The sequence below is a fragment of the Cyprinodon variegatus genome, unplaced genomic scaffold (genome assembly GCF_000732505.1).
Source record: "Cyprinodon variegatus isolate N-32 unplaced genomic scaffold, C_variegatus-1.0 Scaffold37, whole genome shotgun sequence".
Taxonomy (NCBI): domain Eukaryota; kingdom Metazoa; phylum Chordata; class Actinopteri; order Cyprinodontiformes; family Cyprinodontidae; genus Cyprinodon; species Cyprinodon variegatus.
The window spans coordinates 1,522,708-1,542,774 of record NW_015150490.1 but is presented as its reverse complement, the minus strand read 5'-3'; the positions used below and the strand labels follow the sequence as shown (position 1 = coordinate 1,542,774).

The 20,067-nt window shown below is 34.2% G+C and overlaps 1 protein-coding gene across 2 annotated transcripts in view; it reads right to left on the bottom strand.

The window, feature by feature from the left end:
* Nucleotides 1-20,067, bottom strand: part of LOC107105132 (disks large-associated protein 2-like) — a 147,456-nt gene that overhangs the window by 22,886 nt on the left and 104,503 nt on the right. The window contains exon 6 of one of the 2 annotated variants that reach the window (XM_015405253.1): nucleotides 3,171-3,227. In XM_015405253.1, the coding sequence (XP_015260739.1) occupies nucleotides 3,171-3,227 (57 nt within the window). Of the gene's footprint in view, nucleotides 1-3,170; nucleotides 3,228-16,794; nucleotides 19,409-20,067 lie in introns of those variants that run through there. The other variant, XM_015405261.1, reaches the window with a different exon arrangement.

Genomic DNA, 20,067 nt, shown 5'->3' with positions numbered 1-20,067 from the left:
GGTTGCCTACCTCTACCAAGGCAGTTTTGCACTGCAAGTAAGATATATCACATTAGTATTCTAATTGTGTAATTGACCTTATTAAATTGTGACTCAATATAGCATCAAAGAAGGCAGGTCAGGTCACATTGCTGTAATAGTAACCTTTGTTTGGATGACCTTTAACCATTTTGGATTATCTCTGTGTGTAGGTGGGTGTAAGCATAGCAATACATGTGCTTGGGTTAAGTGGGTTGTATGAGCAAGTGTATTACCTGGAGGTGAACATTTGTTAGGGAAAAGTAGAAGGCCTGCAAAGAGCAGTAAAGCCAAGTGGACTTGGCTCTGAAAGCTGTAGCAGAACTAGGCTGACAGATTTAAGGCATCACCCAAAGGATCAAAGCTACCTTCGCCCTAGAGATATTTAGTCCATTAGTGAAGCAAAAAAGCCCCAAGGCCAAGAAGGCACAAGATAAGAAAGTGTTATAGTTCTCCCCTTGTGGACTTCTGTTTAAGTTTCCTCTTAAATTTTCTGTTTGACTTTGATTTATGTTATTCTTTGTTTTCTTGTTTTATTCTCCATTTTTTGTTATATTTAAGCAGTCTTGCATTTTTTTGAGTTGCTCTCTGTTGCCCCCTTGTGCCAATCTCCTTTCCCTTCTGGTTACTTCTGTCTACACCTGCTCCCTATCAGATAATTAGTCCTCCCATTGTTCCTGTCTCTCATATACACGCCTCTTGTGCAGTTACTCTTTGATGGTTTCTCATTGTTGCTTGGCTCCCTGTGTGTGTTTTCCCTGATGTCTCCTGGTTTTTGGTATTTTGTTCTTGGATTTTGTTTGTTGCCCTTTTTCATTAAATCACCAAAAGTCATCTCTGCATCCAACCTCTACCCCTACAGTACATTGACAGAGAGAGTGTTACAAGCCTTTGAGAGCTTGCCACACCATTATCTACAGCCAGGCAAGCCAAACCAGTCATCCAAACAACAGCAAGACCACTAAGCAAGAAAAAAATTCCAGACAAATCGGGCAAAAATCAACCAACAGAACCCAGAAGGACCAAAACAGGTAGGCCAACACAATACGTAGAAAGGTTATAAGGTGTTTAAGTATTACTCTTGCACAGTTTTTTTTCAAGTGAGTTTGATGCCGAAATATGTTCACAACATATTGTTTTATAGTGTAAGGCCATTTATCCATTAGCTGTAACCGCTTCTCCTTGCTAAATTTCCAGGGCCACATAGAAACAAAACATGCATGTTCTGGCATTGTATAAGAAAGCTATAGTACCCAGAGAGAACCAACAGATGCAAGGGGAGAACATGTAAACTCAATGCCAAAAGACTTTAGGCCAGGATTTGAACCCAGGACTTGCTGGAGAGCAACAGTGCTAACTACTGTGCAGCTAAAAAGACCAATAGTAGAAAAACAATTCAGTCTTTGCAGAATTTGCATGTTTGATTCACAATGGGATTTACCATCTTGTTTAAATCTAGAAATGCAGGGATTGGATACTATTAACAGTATCAGCTCTGATACTGGAAAAAAAAAAGTAGATTGGATGTGAGTAAAAATGGGAGATATCCACAGGTCTTGATGTATTCAATCGGTTCATCTGATCATTTTAAGTGATATTAAAAATCTGCTGAAGAGCAGAAAAGTTTAACCCTTTATATGCATCTGTCTTTGATTTAGTAAATGCAGCCAGTTTGAACCCTTATAAAGGGTTCCAGTTTGAACCTTTATAAGGGTTCAAACTGCAATCCTGAATAATGGATTTCAGGATGGCATTTGTTTTGCTAATATTATTTAGTTTTTATGTCCGACTTTTCTGACCTTGAAATAATTTTAAGTTCGCTTTTGCGATATACATGTGTACATAGAAACATGTGCTTACAGAGAGGATTTCAACAATAATGATGATAACATTAAAGCAAACAGAGCTTTGGTATAGAAACAATACCAGCATACGCAGATACCCAAATTCAAGTGTTGGAATTTAATCGTAAATGAAAAAAAGTAGATCCTTAGTTAAATCATTTTAAGGACTCCAGTGGGTTACAGATTATGGTCCCAGATTGGATCCCTTCTATTCAGTCAGCAAGACCTCAACATACCCATCAATGAAAGAATATCTGGTCAATTTAAAACCGATTGACAATTTTATGTGCGTCCTTGTTTGTGTCTATTGATTGCCTTGATAGACCAGAATGCAAATTTTGGCTATTCTTTTAACAGGTTAGGTTTTGTATAAGGCCTTAACATCACAAAGGCTCTATGATGATCTGTTCATTGTCTTGTTAAAAAATAAGTACAGTAAGGATCCCTTACATGTAATGTAAATGTAATGTAAATCACTTAATTGTCCCACAATGGGGAAATTTGCTCCCTGCATTTAACCCATCCCCTTGGGGAGCAGTGGGCTGCCATTGTGTCGTGCCTAAGGAGCAGTGTGGGGTTAAGGGTCTTGCTCAGGGACCCATTGTGCAGGCTGTTGGGATTGAACCTGGTACTTGAAACCTTCTCAGAGCACAAGCGCACTGCTCTCACCACTAGGCCAACACTCCCCATAATATAACTATTTATATAGCATTTCTCATACACTGTTAATATAAATATAAATATATATATATATATATATATATATATATATATATATATATATATATATATATATATATTTTTTTTTTTTTTTTTGGTAAACTAATAAGAAATTAACTCCTTTTCTACCTATTCCCAAAATCATCTAAACATTTACTGTCGGATTGAACACACAAACTGGTTATGTGTCAAAACAAATCCTATTACAGGTTTTTAAACCTGGGTTAAGAAAATTGTTCTGGGCTTTCCAAAGAGTGTTGACTCCTCGTACAGCTGTGAAGATTAGATACATTTTTCAGACATTATTTCATTGGTACTCTTATTGTTAGGTTTATTCAGGGTTAGGGGGCTATCATGTAAACTCATTCTTATAATGAAGCTGTGTTAAGTTTTAGTGAACAGGTAAACTAAGATACCGTTTTATAGGGAATATGGAGCTATATAGGGGTTATAGGAGAAATATTATAAATAAAATCCCTCTTGAAATATTTTTTTTAAACAACAGATTAGCCCTTATTTATTTTTCAATTACATATTAAGAGCCATTTGTTTATTACAACTGAGAAACAGAGGAGATAACTCTGCTACCTGGAGGTGGTTGAGCGCGGTCCACACTGCATGACGTAGGGAGACGAAACTGAATCCCTGCAGGGAGGAAGTAACATCAGTTAGAAAAAAAATGCAGGTTAAGGTACACACTTGCATGGTGCATATAATGATAATAATGATGTAAATAACAGATATACAAAGACGACTTTGTAACCTTCCTTGTATAATTAATATACTGTATGAACTAAATGCAAAGAGAAAAGGAAACACAGAGCCTCTAGAATCCTGTTGAATAGAGTTGTATAGTATTTTTTTTTATGAAAACTTCATTTAATCTCTTATGGAGTTATATCATTGTTTGTTTCACTTGCTCTTTTGTAAAAAAAAAAAAAAAAAAAAGTGCACCTTCTTTCAGTCTTATATGTTATTCTGCAATGTCTAAAACTAAACTCTGACCTAAGCAGCCACAACCTCAAATAACCCTCCATTATCTATTAAATACAGATATCTGACCTTTGGACACATGAAACCCTTGGATTTAAAGAGGATTTACTTTAGTTGTGGTTGGAATTGCAGGTACATACACTTATACAGTATGCTAATAACACAGTACTTTTAGCACATACTAATTAATTACATACCTAGATTTACAGTTAGAACCGTAGATTTAAAGATGTCTTTGGAGGAAGAGAGCAATCTAGGAGTTGTCTGATTATGCCATCTGTGGTTTAACAACCTGTGTAAATATCTAAACCTTAAGAGTGGCTGTTAGAAGCACAGATTTCATCTTCTGACAGATGTGCGTCTAAGCCAAAGTAAAGGTCTAAATTGGGGTCATATGTGTAAGAATACATCCAATGAGTGACAACTACTACATCGTGTGCAGAACAGCTTTATCTGGCAAAAAGTTCATTGGGCAGTATAACTGAATTAGACCAGCAAAACCATCTAACTTTCTGCATCTCAAAGTCAATAATTTATGGGTTAATATTTTAAGCCATAAATTAAATAAATAAAAGTTCCAAGGCCAACTTAAATACACAGAACGCGTAACAGCGCGTCAGAGCAGCAAAGCAGCTCGTATGTTTGAAAACTGAAATTTACTTGAGACGCTGAAGAGAATGCTCCAACGGGGCTCTGAGCAAAGATGAGCTTTGTGACCTGCTAAGTAAATAAACATCACTATGTGTGAAAGTTATGAACTTCAACTAACTCATCCTAAAGTAAGAACAGTGCCCCATATCTATGTGCATAATATGAGTGTTGAATGAGCATATTAACATCCACTCTAAATCATTTAACCGTTTCAAATGGAAAACTGCCTAGAGCGTAACCTATGCGTTGCACTGACAGTGTATATCCCCCTTAAAAATCTTAAGTAACTCATCAGTATGCAAAACATGTAAATATAAAATCTGTTATCCATCAATATCTGTGTTTCCTTCTCCAAATTCAGAATCTTTAATACCACTAAAGCAGCTTGCAGCCTATATGAGCAATGTTTATGAGAAACATTCCTTATGCAGCGTCTTAAAAGAGATGATCAGCCTGAAAAATATCTTCAAGGCAGGTTTACATGTCCATTTAAGTAAATCAACTGTTTCTTTATAATAGTACATCAATACAGAATAGGCTTTAATACTTTTGGCAATAAGAGTTTTGAATATTGGTAGTTGTAGGGAATGTGACTCATTTGCATTGCTTGAACATTGAAAATAAGCATCATGACTTTAAAAAGTCATACGGTATACTGAAACATACAACTTGACAGAACATTCATGTTAAAATGTAAACATCCTGCTCATCATAGCTGTATCGGACAGACATACAAGAAAGACAGAGGAAAAAATTATCAACATGAATGTGAAGCTAAAGTGAACATTTTTAGATGAAATCAACTGAAATTTGGGCAGAGGTATTTTTACATGTTCCTCTAACAAGGTGGTAATTCAGACATTTAATTCATCTTCACATTGTGTCTCTTGTTGAGAGACAATCTTTTAGTATATGTTTTGTTTTTGTTTGTTTTATTTTGCTGTAAAATGCACAAAGGACTTTAAAGATGAAAAAACAAATAATTAGAATTAGGCCCTTAAAAAGCTATCAAAGTGTTTAATTATGTGTAAATAGGTAAATTGGAATAATTTTCATGTAGAATATTTGCAAAATCAACAATGATATTCAGATAACAAAGAACAACAAGAAAGTCAGACAGAATGTGGTGAGAGACCCAGACAAAGAACACAGTTCTGAACTGGAAAGTAAGGTAGTCTGTCTCTGTTCTCCAGTTTCCTTTTCAAAACCACTTCAACAACCATGCATGCTGCAGTGAGACTTTTTGATCTTTTTGAAAGATTAATTTTTAAATGTTTTCCAAATTTTCCAAAAAATTATTACTTATAATTTACCTGTTATATAAATGTTGCATCGCTCATTGTGATTTTCTTAAATCAAAAAGATAAGCCAAACCTTTGAGGACTTAGAAACTTCACTCCATTTTATTTATTTTTGCCAAATCTGCTTGAGATTACCAATAAATTATTTAGGAAAATACATTTTAAAAATCCAATAATAGGAGCAATTGCATCGTCTCCATGGAAAGCTTATGCTAGCGTTGTCACAGAGAATGTGACAGACCTTTACTCTCCTTTGTTTGCAGCAAGACTTTTCAAACCTGCTTCTTTGCTTTCAAGACCTAAAATCTCTAAAAGAAATTGATGAAAATGTCCTCAGATTGTGTCTCCGCTTTGTCCATCTCCCTCCACTTGAGCGTCAGGCTGTTCTTGCCAAAGTTGTGGACTCAGACTGGCAAAGAGGTGCTGTCCAGGCTTCTCAAGTAAGGGTGTATTGTGGATTAATGGTGTGCAGTGAGTGATGGATTTCTGACATGATCATGGGGGCTGAAAATGTTAGAGTGGATGACATGTATATAAATGTAATAACATGCACAGTTCCATAAATAAAATCTGCAAATTAAAGCTTTTCATTTCTGTAACACAAAGAATATATTCAATTATTTTCTATTACTATAATAAGCTGTACTAATTAATGTGAACTGTTATAATCACTTTCAAAGTAAAAGTAACGTATTAAGGTTTATTCTGTTTTTAAAACGGGAGAAGTTTAGCAAACATGTTTATAGATAATAATAATATTTGTCCAAAGACATGTTGTGTCCAAAAATACTGCTTAATCAAACCTTTTTATTTTTAAGTATTTTGTGTTTAAAAAATGTAAACAAATCATAAACACTGATAAACACTTAAAACCCAGTCTTGTCTTAAGCTTAAATGATTGTAATAGGACTTTAAATACAAAGCTTTAAAACCAAGTTTTCAAACTTTTTTCTCTCTCTTTTTTTTTTCACAATAAAATAAATATTCTTTAGCATACCTGGTATTTTAACTTCCGATATGACAACTTATCATCTCGGTTCTTTTATGTCTTGCTTCCTTTTTTTAAAATTTGAAATGCATTTTGGTTTATATCCTAATTCTTATGGCAAACTTAACACATTTAATTCAATTTACTTTAAAATCCTGTCAAAGAGAAAACATGGATATACATGTCAAGCTCAGTTAATTGGAATCTAAAGTTAACCGCAAATATGTCACATAGATAATATTACAAATTTTAACTTAAGATTATTATTCCCATCATCAAACGGTATTTGTATTTTGCTTTTGTTAGATTACTAATATATTTAACATTGCTTAAGTCTACATTAAGCACTTTTAATAAAGTGCCAAAAGTTTTTTCTCAATCATTCCAGGTTGTAGCCTTTTCCAACTTATTTTATTGACCAAATTGTATTCGGTGTCCCATTGGCACACCTCAACTCTATTTAGATCTATATGAAGGAAAGACATTTCCCCCCATAATTTTATTTTGAAAGTATCTCAGTCAGATTTGCTGGAGATCATGACTGAACATAATAAGTCTTTGTTCAGATTCTCAAACATTTCTTTTCTTCTGGTCATACTTTTGCCTAGTTAATTTGCTCTTCTGAAAGGTTTTCTTTTTATCAGCTCTAATGGAAGCCTCCCAACAGCATTATACTGCCACCACCATGTTTCATCATGAAATTAGGTTTACTTGGAATTTTACATTTTTCTGTTTTCTGCTATGCAATGCAATTTGCATATACATCAAAGAGATTCATTTTTTAAAATGAGAGCATCTCTTGTCATTATGCAAACTGATCCTCTTATGTTATCCTTTTTCTCCAAAATCACCGACACATACATACCAGGTTAGTAGTGTAAGCCTAATTCTTCTTTGGTCAATATGTTAACTAGAATGGAGGATGGTCATGTCTTGGTGGCTTTATAGCGGTGTAATTACCGGTAGGTTTCCAATTAAAGGACTGAAAAGTTCCTATGATGCATAACATCTTGAAATGTCTAATAATAATCTAATGAAACTTAACATTCCACAGTTGCATCCCTGGCCTATCCACTCTGTTCTTTGTTTTTTTATCCTGTTTTCTCTGTAATGTTCCCAATCAAACATCTGAGCTCTTCAGAGAATAGCTGCATTTATACTGAGATTGTTAACACACAGATAAACTCTTTTGACCAATAAGCAGATTTCTGAATACGTTTCATTGAATCTAATTATGAGTTTCAGTAAGAAATAGGGCTGTCGATAAATGCAGACTTGTATTATATAACTATAATTTTATTATAGATTTTCTGCAGTACTAGCCTTGGGTAACATAGCAAACTACTAATAAAATATTAACATTTGTGGATGTAAGATGTCAAAGTTCTACTTTTATTTTCTTTTGAAAGAGCCTTTTATTTCAATGACATATTTCGGGTGTGTGCGTTTTGCTCATTTCTAACTAAATCTTGTTTTTTTTTGTTTAATAAAAAACATTTAAAAAAAAGAAACAAAACAAAAAAAAAAGAAATGTGGTTGGAGAAAATTTAGTCCCTTTTTGAAAGGCATACCAAGCAATGTGAATGCTCATGAAGGGATGAATGAATGAATGGAAGATTAGGACAAATAGGACCTAAGGGTGTTTATTGACTGACAACTCCAGCTGATGCTACTGGAATTATAATTCCTCTATCATTTGATTTGTGAAGGCTATTACTTCTTACTAATATTTAGAGCCACATACATATATACATACAGTGGTGATGCCCCCATGGATGCAAGGTGAGTCGACCTTTATGTAAGATCCTCAAGACAAACCAAGACAAATCAATGACCAGATATTTACCCCCAAAGCACCATGATGAGCTGCAAATCAATATAGGGGCAGTATCACACTATCAAATAAATCCAATTTCAAAAGAACAATTTGGGTTGAAAACAAAATAGTATGTTTATGATTTAAGGCAACAGCAAATATATATATTTTTTTAATGTTGAGTAAAAAAATAATATTAACAAATTAATTTATTAGGCAACATTATTGGGCAATATTTTTTAGTATACCTGCCAAATTCTTTGTACAAATAACATTTTTATTTGTTGGTCTATTAATAAGAAGAACTTTAATTAGATGAGCAACTTTTGTACAGTATAGCCATGGCAACAAATTTTAAACCTTTTAAGACTTAAGTTGCATGCAGATATTTCACACATGTATATTGCTTGCAACCTTCTCATTATCTTTTGATTGTCGAACCTTCTTGGTTGGTGTCCTATATCTAAAAAATGTTAAGCTTGGTTGGAGCTGACCAGTGACTTAACAGTCTCAAACTGAAAAATCTGTTGTTGTTTTTTTCTCCAATCAGGAAAAAAAAAAAAAAAAAACAGAACTTAATATCTAAGTTGAATATTTTCAGCATTACTGAGATGTTTAAAAGGTTTAGGAGCAAAAAATACACGAAGAAGCTATTTAACATGTCATTATTACTGGGAAGGATTCATTATTCACAAAAACTTTCAGTTTTCTATGATCTTTACAACATTAAAATAAACTTTTAACCTTTGTCTGTTATAAGAGATGCTGAATTTCGAAAGATTGGCAACATTTTGGAAATCTTTAAAGTAGACTACGGGGTGGTTTATGCTTGACGTGTCAACTTTGTGCAATAAAATAAGACTTTTAAGACACTTCATTTGCAGCCCTTAAGGGCAGTGCAGAGCACAGACCACATGCTTACCACAATACATTTGGAAGTAAAAAGCAATTGTTTTCTCTGTGCCTCTTTGTGACATCCAAGAGTGATAGTAATTTATTTTCAAGAGCTTTTAACAATCTGATGATCATAGTGAGATCTATGGGCCAACTGGGTGCGTGGTGTGAATAATTCAGGCTCTCCACAAACTGCATGGAGGGAATCCTAAATAGAACACAACTTAATGTTCTACTGCATTTTGCACCATATTTATTTATTTATTTATTTGCACTGCACTGAACCTTTCCATATTAATGCTTTTTGAACCATGTCATTAAACCTGTTTTCCTTTTACACTGTTAAATTCTGATCACCGCTGCACTTTATAAAAGTAATGTAAATTTCACTGTAGTAAGCTGCTCATTCACTGTTGAAAACCTGTATGCATTGACATTTTATTTAGTATACACTCTGTGTATACAAAATGACAAAGTTTGTCTAAGTCTAGAACAATGTCATTTGTAACTGTTTGTTAACATTAAGCCTAAATCAGCCCTGAGGAACTAGATTATTTTGGATTAAACATAAAGAGTACAGTTTTAACAACGTTAACCTCAATCACAGTCCTAGTTACCTCACAAAAGTAAGCCATTTGCCTTTCCTCTAGATAGAAATAATTACTTGTGTAGGTTTGGAAAGCTTTGAAGAAAGTTATAAAATTATAAAACATGTTATTTTTTATAATAACAATAATAATGCTCTGTAATTAAATTTGCAATAGTTTTATTTTTCTTGTATCCATATTGCAAATATGTAAAAAGACATAACTATCACCAGCCATTGATTTGTTGTGGTTTGTGGAAAAGCATTACTGGTCAGGTTGATTATAATGTACCCTTCCAAACCTCATCATAAATATGGATAAACTACTGCTTTCTGACTTTTTTTTCTCTCGGTTTACCCAAATCAAATATATACAATGACTAAAGCAAAAGAAGAATCACTTATACTGATGAGTTGTATAAAACAGTAACAAAAAATTAAATCATAATTAAAAACAAACTAAATTAATTTATGAGAATTATACTAGGTGTCATGCATGCCTCTACTAAAATATGTTACACTAAAAATATTTAAAATGGAATATTAACTATTATTTTTTCTTTCTATCTGTAAATGCAACAATTGCTGTGAGCTAACAAGAGTTTTGGAACTAAAACTTCTTTGGTAATTCAATTCTTTCTAGTAAATTCCACTGAATTCAACGTGGAAACAGATGGAAAAACATTTAAATGTATAAATATATATATGACAGCTTCAAATCATGATGCATCTTATTTTAACTGAATGGAAATGTTCATGGTAGACAAAATGTGTGAAAAGCTGAAGTAACAGCATGAAGTAAACATGAAGCTGAAGTAAAAGAAGATTTAAAAAAAAAATTTGTTCCCTACCAGACCTACCGTACTCTCTACGCCCCCCAGCTAAACTACGAGCGCCTAAAATAGGAGGAAAATAACAAGAAAAACAAATAAACCAACAAAAGCAAAAAAAGATGGCAGCTCAGCTGAAAAGAAAGGCATATTGAAGTAAAATATTCTGCCTCATCTATGTAGTGTGGCTGTAGTGTGATCAAGTTTGTAGCCATTGACACATGCAGCAAGTCAGTGTTACCTTTGAATGCATTGTAAAGCTATGACCCCCATTTTGACCGTCATAGGCAAAAGCATGATAAACAATTTAATTAATCATGTTATACAAACATTAGGTAAATAAAAAACAATAAGAAACACCTCAATAAGCAATGGTTGTTAAAGAAAAAACATTATTTTCTCTATAGTTCAACAACATACGCAAATGCTTTAACAAACAAGATGGAGGCTTAACAAATTATTTACCAAAACATAAGCTTTGCAAGTTTCCTTGTAAATCGCAGTATGATTATAAAAGCTCATTTCATCAGAGACACTTGCACCAAATAAGGGAGAAAACACAAGTCAGGAAAAAAGGTTTATATTCAAGCAGTTTTACAAGTTCAGATTCCTTCCAGAAACCATAGTCCTTGTAACTGGACTTCACAGAGTTGGCACAGTCATTGCATTACATCTCTGGCTTACAACAAAATGAAAATAAAAGCTAATGAGATGAGAGGATTCAGTAAAATATTAACCGTTCACTCACTGTTGTTATTTAATTGCACAAAATAAATAATGGTGAACATCCTTTTATGTTTTTTTTTTTTCCTCAGACTTGTTAAATACACAATTCTCTTCATATAGCTATATTTATATATTATTCAAAAATAATATTTATACCTGTTTTTGTATTTTGCTACATTTACACTTTTTTTCATGGAACTAATAACATCTTTGGGTTATTTTAAAAAAAATGTAATGACACTGGAAAGGGCTCTATTTACAGCTCTAATACTTCCTGAACTAAAGGGAGCTCTTTTGTTTCCTGTCTTTTGTTACTGTATAAACTAATTAATCCAGGTGTGCTTGCCAACAGTAACCATGGCCAGACACACCTTGATTAATTTAAGAGAGTTTGGCTGAAGACCTGCACTGTCAGGACCAAGAGCTGCACTGTCAGGACCGGAAGTTTATTCTGGAAGTTGTAGTCAAATCCTTCTCCGATAGAACGCAGGACGTTTGCTTCCAGATTAGAGTTTATGACAGTGTTAAACTGAGCATAGGAACAGTTTCAATTATACAGGAAGCAAAAATTCGCATAGGACAGCTAACCTTCATTATCGTTTAAAAAATCCCTTAAAGACCAAATGCCCTTTTCAATCCAGCGATCCAAATACAGAGACTTTATTCTTTGCAGCACAATTATATTTACAGGTAGGAGTTTGGTGGGGAGTAAAATTGTGCGTGTACATATGTTTCCAGCATAACAACACTTGTTTGTGAAAGGAAGCTAGCTTCACTAGGAGTTTGTCGACACTAGTTTTTGCATTAGTAAATCACTGTCAATTTTACTTTGAAAATCTTCGAATTAAGTTCCGGTTCTAACAACATAGGAGACCTCACAGTGCAGGTATGCAACCAGCGATCTAACATTGCAGCTCTGGGTCCTGACAGTGCAGGTCTGCAGCCAGACTCCTCTCGATTAATCAACTCATTCAGTGCTACCTTAGGTGGTGGAGTTGTGCATAGAGCCCTTATATCTATCTGGGCAAGGAACCTAAAACCTACTCATTTCCAGTTAGCAGTTTTTGGGCTAGCTGAAAAAAAAATGTGATTATTAAAACAAGATTTCAAAATTATATGCTAACCGGCCTTTTAAAATAAATAAGAAGTGTCAAAGTGTGCAACAGTGTGTAGAGATTTGTGTAAATCTGAATGATTTAGACATAATTATTTTCTATGGGATGTAACAACTCATGCAAATGCTACTGCATGGCAATAATCTCATTTTAATCTCTTTAGCATGTATGTAAGCTATAATAGAGACAGTTAGAGAAAATCACATCATCCTTCAGTGAAATTAAGAGAAAACAGCTGAATCAAAGCATAAACATATTATTTGAATTTCTTTTAATTGAATTCCAACCTCTTTCAGGCATTCAGAGATTTTTTCCCCAATATTACTACCAGCACATATTTTGATAACATACATCAAGAAACAAAAGACTTGCATAGAATGGATAAATGTAAATTGAAGACATAATGAGTTGCCAGTCTACAGCACCTTAAAGTTCGTTACCATACTTAAAACAATACAAAACAAATCAGAAAATCTATTAAAAAACCCTTTTTAAAACTCAAAATAATGGGTATCTTTTATATTCATTGGATTAATAAAGGATAACGTTTGTCACAGTCATGAGCCTTTTCCTCTGATTTATTCGAAAAATTCCAGCCTTTGGCTGATGTGAAATGACTAGAAATGTCTTCTTGTATAAGAAATGAGTGAAAAACATTAGAAATGTATCCTTTATATTGCAAGTAGATCTATTTGACAATAAACTTTGGATTTTCCCTCATTCTCCAGGGTACTCAGCTCTGAAACAAGTATGTCATTTTACAAAGTAAACTCTGAATAATTTAAGGTTTTAAGCCAAACAATTACTTTAACCTGCTTTATGGGAAGGGAAATAGGCGTTGAATACATCAATGTTTTTATAGTTAAGATAATTCAAATTTGGTTTTTGAGATGAACGTACCACATGTTGATAGGAATTAAAACAGTAATCCACACATACAAAGATACAAAGCTTAGGTCCCTTAATTATGTGTTATAAAGTGGAATGAATCAGGGTATAAGTATTTAATTCCCAAAGGAAATTTGGTGCTAAAAGACATTACAACCATTATTTTAATCTGACAGTGTTTACAAAGCAGTCCCGCCCCTATTAGAGCAGATAAAGTTTCTTATTAGTAATCAATCAAAATGCCTCCTATGATCGGTAAAAAACAAATCTCTTTAAAGACATATTTTGTTGTAAACATTAACCACATCTGTATCTAGAAAATTCTGAGTATTACAGTAATTTCAGTTTTAGCAGTAACACAGAGTTGATGTTTTTTCCCCCCAGAATTTTCAAAGAATGAAAACATTAATCAGAATAGTACTAATAACTATTCTCATAGAGCTTATTGCATGGAGTCTTTATTCTTACTGACTGTACTAGACTACAATGCTGACTACAATTTCAATGTAGTTTATCCATAAAGCCCCAACTTACAACACATGAGCTATTTTTCACCAAATGAACTGACAAACTGCACATAACCCATGGATAATTTTAGGGGGGAAATAAAGTTAGGTTCTCAATAAAAATCCTAGGAGGGAACAAAGGCGATAGTAAATAGGATAAGGAAATATTTATGTTGATTCATAGGGAGAAAATATGGAATGAGCCACATGACTTGAACTATAACGATATCAAAAATTGTGAATCAGTGTACCAGCAAAAGAGCAATAAAGTTGCCAATAATTGCTCAAGATTGTGTAAAGGAATGGGACACAATTACTGCAAATGTTTGCAAATCTGAGACTTCCATTATCAACATGATCTTTTCTAGTAAACATTTAATATATTTTAATAAATATGAGCAATACTTTTACCCTGCTTAATTCCACAACATATAACACATAACTTCAATTCTTTCTAGGTGTGAATTACTTTGGTTTTGTATTTTATTTATATACTGTATGCAGTATAGCATCTTAAAAAACCTAAACACAATTAAAACATGAATTGTTTAAATGTAAAACCTTAATGTATTAGACATTTCCTATATAGCAGAACTTTTTATAAATGAAATTTAAAATTTCACATCTTAGATTAATGGTATTTTGGAGGAGACGGAGAGGGAAATTATATTTTGTGAACTTTTTTATAATAAAGACAGAATGCTGCATTGGCCCATTTAGATTTAAGGGCTGTATTGTTGGCTTATATTCTCCAGATCTATACATCACTGTTGGAGCTCTGTTACTCAAGGTTTGTAAAATGGTACAAGAAGTAAAATGGTTGTGGCAGTTTATAGACAAATTGATGATATAGACCTATCCTTTAAGACAGGAGCTCACCTTAGCCATCACTAGTGAGGCGGTTTTGAAACATTCAGCAGTGCTATACTGCACCTCTGGACCATTTAAGAGGTAGAGGCCATTGTTGGCTCTGATTGTCTACTTGTAGGAATAATGTTTAATTATTACAACTAAGAGGTTACAAACTGCCCGTGTTGAAATTTGTGGAAAAACTCAACAATTTGTGATGTGTCCTATAAAATGAAAATCTTACCATAAACGGTAAGACAATGTATCAAATATGTGAGGGCCTCCAGTCAATACTACTTACAAAAATCACAATTATCATCATGATGTCCAAAAAAAAAGAAAAATAAATTTTTGGTAACCAATTAGTTGAGGACAAAAATAAATAGCCGAGGAAGAGAAGGAAGTACAAACTATTGTTTTGTCAAGAACTCAATTTTCCTCCAATATCCCTCCCAGTTCTATCACAACACAGTAGATTTTGTAACTGCAAACAGTACAAGTTTTGAATATAAGTTTGTCTATTTACAAAATGATACATTTATATACTGTACATATATAGATAGAACATGAATTTTGTGCTGAAAAGAACTGAACTGACTGATGTTTATGTCCTTTTTCCTGACAAAGTGTGGTTTTGGAGCCACTCAAAATGAATCATTGTAAACAATCCTGGTCAAGGATGAAATTTTGTAGAGCATTAATATGAAGCAATCAACACAGTGTTTTGGGGCTGTTTACAAATCAGATAATATTCCTATAACTAGAACATACTTCATTTTCAAAAAATTCTTTTAGTTTAAATATTGTAGCTATGTTGTTTTTTCCCCCCTTTTTACTCATGTAGTATTTTTTTAGGGAAAGTCCATTTCCACCAGGACTTGCTACAAAGAAGTGAAGGCAATGGCAAAGGAATGTTTTGATTGCAGTAACTAAAATGTCAATAGTATATCAATATATTCTTGAATAATGTAGTAATATTTAATGCATTCATTACAAAACTAAGTTTTATAAAGTTACAAACATATTCACAGTATTTTTTCAGTATATGTAGGTGCTTAAGATGTTTCTACACAATGAGAAACTGGAATGAACATGAGCTATTCAGATTCATGTGCAGAAACACGCCACTATATTCGCCTTCCTGTATAGTAGGTGCTTTTGGACCAACCAGTTCCGAGGGTTTGATTATGGTTTGAGAAACTGAACACTAATGGATTTTTGTAAAGCATACACTTAAGATAGTAATGGTGGTTAATTGAAAATCTGTAATTCTGTAAATACATGAAAAAAAAAAAAAAACTCTATCTTTTTTTCAGTACATATTGTGTTCCCCTTGGACTTTGTGCAGGATTTTATGGATTACTGATCAGAACTTAGATTGCATGGAGGTCAGTTTTTGTCAGTAAAATGTTTGCAGGTTTAAATCTTGGTTGGGCTCTGTTTGTGTGGCATCTACTTGTAATTGCATGCATGAGTACTCTGGTTTGTCTCACATTCCTGAGATTGTAGTCTAACCCAGGTATTCTGATCGGGGTTAACAGGGTACAAAAAGTGGAACATTAAACTCTGAATCATCTTTCCATTCGTCAGTCTGTTCGCTTTAGATGTCAACACTAATAATATGGTTTTCTAAATATGGTAGATTTAGGAAAGGTTGTCATAAATGTTACTTTTTACTTTCTTTATAAATGTAGGAGCTAATAAAATCCTAAAATGGTTTCTGTGGTCCAAAAACACCTAGCTGTTTAACTATTTTTAAGTTAGAATGAATCCCATTTCTCTTTTTACTTCTTTTAAGTCCTGCTCTCAAACATTTTCTTAACACAGTCAAATCAATATCAATCGTTTTTTGTTTTTTTTTGTTTGGATGATGGATGATAAGAGTAACATAGCATTAAGTGCATGTATAAGCTGATATACATAATTTTAAGAACACAAGTTGAAAAAAAATGTTGATGCAGTAGAAATTTTATATTTTCCTGTTTAAACTAAAGCACGTTTCTTGAATTTAGAGCGTTAGTTAATAGGTTTGACAACTAACTCCTAATCAAAGATTTAGTGATGTAAAAAAATCTGTCATAATAAGTCATTATAAACCTTTCCATTCTTATTGGAATGCCACAAAAAAATTTACTTAAACAATTCTGTTAAGGCAAATATGGTTAATTTAAAGAAAATAAAGATGCAATGAAAAATATTTTATATCAATATTTTAAAATCTAATTTAGTTTTAAAGTCACACATGAAATAGATGTCCAAGTAGAATTTCTCTGTAATTTGCTTATTTCTATCTTTTTATCGAAAGCCATAGTTTATAGAGGATATTAAATGGATCCCCTTGTACAAAGGTATCAATCAGGAATAGAGTAAAAAAGTGTCTCCGGATATGGCAAGGAAGATGTTCATCAATAATAAAAGAAAAAAGTGACATTCAAAATCCTGGAGATTTCTCAAAACACAACATAGAAACTGGTCATTATTAGCCCGGCCAGCCAGACTGAAACAACGTATGAATATCAGTCTGATAAAAAGTTAGAAGAGCCGGCTTTCAAAGGCGGTTAAACAGGGTCAGCCTCATCAGGTTAGAACCAATTAGATGGCTACTGATGTCATGCAAAAACTCAAAGCAACACGCTCTGTTTTGCAAATTTTGTAGTCAGTGAAACATGTCAAACCATTGAAGAAACTTTCCAGTGAATGATTTCTGTCAGTTTTTCCTCAAAATCTGAAGATGCGTATAAGGGGGCTCTCAAGTACGTTCTTAATTTTCATTGCAACATTACTCTGTTGCGGTCGACAGCATGTTGTTATGCTATCCTACAGTATAATGAACAATTTGACACGTAGAGCCACACTCCGTGTAATTTACAGTAGTCTGGTCGGCCAGGCTTCGTCAGTATGGCTTAAAAGAGCCTGATTGCAACATAAAATTATGTAAAATGATTTCTACCAAGCACTGGTCATATTCTACATGTCAACAATTCCTTCCAAAGAAAAAACACAAGTCTGGTTAAAATCTTGTGAATCCTTGCAGGAGAATGTTTAAACATATCTGAGGTAACCTTTTTTTTAACTTTCTGGTAAAAAAAAAAATGTTTGTAGGTATTTTTAAACAAAACCAGCTTTGTGTATCAAAACAGAAAAAACCTGCAGTAAACATTACACTATAGAGCCAACACTATTTTCAGGGCCCCTTGCTTCAGGCAAAACTGATACATTTGGAGGGGTTTTGCAATGCAGGTTAAGCAATCTTATCAAAGAATCTAACAAAGAAGTTTGTGCCCATTTATGCAGCAGTGCTTTTAGAACACTTTTCTATGCCCAAAAAGTAGAGTATTTTGAGTAAATTTGCTATTTTAAATTAATTTAAGTTCTATGTTTGACTTTTTTTTAAATCCTGACTTAGGAGGGTTTTGAACATGTCTGTTCTGGAAATGAATTTCCATTCCTTTAAAGAAACAGGTATTATCAGAAAATGGGATTCAGCCTAAAATTTCCGTACCTTTCAATTACACAAACATTATTTTCTCCCTTTGTGATTAAGGTATTTAGGACAGTGAAGAATAGCTAATGATGCACTGTTTGGCACTTGAGGATCTGATAAATCAGCCACATTCTCTATCGCATTCATATTGTACCCCACTCTGCTGTAAAACAAAATTACGCTCTTTTTTTTTCATGGCTTAGCAAGACACTTGTTAAAAAAAGTACTTTAAACTTATTGTATGCAATTCAAGAGATGACAGACCCTGTGTCTGCATAGAGTAAAGGGACATATAACAGTTTCGCCCAGCTTTTCTTGAATTACATCTGGCTCTTAACCCGGATCTTCTTCACTCCTTTTACAGTATGCAGAAAATGTAGATGATTAGAATGACATAGACAGATATGACATGGGCCCACTGGTGTATTTTCTGCTCCACAGTTCTAGACTGGCACTTCGGTGACCACCTGTGTGGCCACTGGTATCTGGCTGCTTATGAGCCTTTTGCTTCTTGTTAATCTCCCATGGGAAGTCCTCTATTGGCAGTGGGCTGGCCGGACTGCCTGACCCCTCCGGTGTGCTCTCAGGAGTTCCTTCAATAATTTCAATTCGAGGTGGGTCCATAAAGTCCATAATGCTGAAGGGTGCAGGCTCTGGTTGGCACATCACTGACTTGTCCTCTGTATTCTGTCTAACTGACCAGCTGGAGCCAGCTTGAATTCCTATGGACACTCTGTCGTCTGTCTGTGTGGTGCTGTCGCTGCAGGGCTCTCGGCATAAAGTCCACATATTGTAGCACTGAGTGAAGTTGAAGAAGTTGCTGTTAAAAGTTTTTAATTCCCCGCAGACATCTCTACGCAGCTCCGCCAGCTCGTAGCGCATTGCAGAGATTTCATCCTTCCATTGCAAGTTGAAGGCAGCAACCATGTTAGCGGACTCCTTAAAAGCCTGGAGGGCCTGGGGAACCGGTGGCTCAGTGGTGGCTATGGGTGAGGCAGCGGGAACCCTATATGAAGGTGGGGTTGCTGGCGGGACGGAAATGGCCGTTACAGTGGAGCTAGTGCTATGCTGGCTTCGAGCAGCTGCGGTCTCTCTCTCTAGCCGCTCCAACTCTGCATAGGCAGAGGAGCTAGCACCATCATCATCCTCTATCATGTCGTCATTTAGCAAAGATGTGGCATCCACAAGATCATATCCCTCTGCAAGAAAAATGTGAGTATGCAAATATCAGGACATTCACGGTGAAAGGAACAACTGGATCATGATTGAATTTGTATTCAAACATAAAGGGTGGTCACATATCTATGGAAAACATACAGTATGTGAGTGAAAAGGATATTAAAGAGAGATGAACCTGGTAAATAGTTTTAAAATGATAAACGCCCACTCATGCTGCTTTAGTTATGTAAAACATTCATGCTGATTTAACTGAGGTTGAATTCAAAGCAGTCTTTTACAGTTTTTTTTATTCTAAATCTGTAAAAACTCTGTACTGTCCTTAAAGGAGAAGTTCACTTTTTAACACTTTAAGCCCATTTTCTGTAGTGTCCAGGATGAAATCGAATGATCGACACCAAACTTTTGACAATTGGTCTGCTTTTGGCTCATTTAGAATCACACCCTGGCTGCTTCAGAATGGCTTCCATAGAGCATGTCCGATAATGTCCTTAAAACAACCTTAAACGTTATTTTTTTAAAATATGCTACTCACCGGGTCGTCAGCGCTGTTCAATGACGTTCCAAAAAAAGTTTCGTAAAGAAAAACCGTTCCTGTAGTGTTTTATTTAGCATTTTGTAAATCCCATTGAGTTCTGTTGGAATAGTCAATATTCCTCTGCCACCTGAAACGGAAATGGGG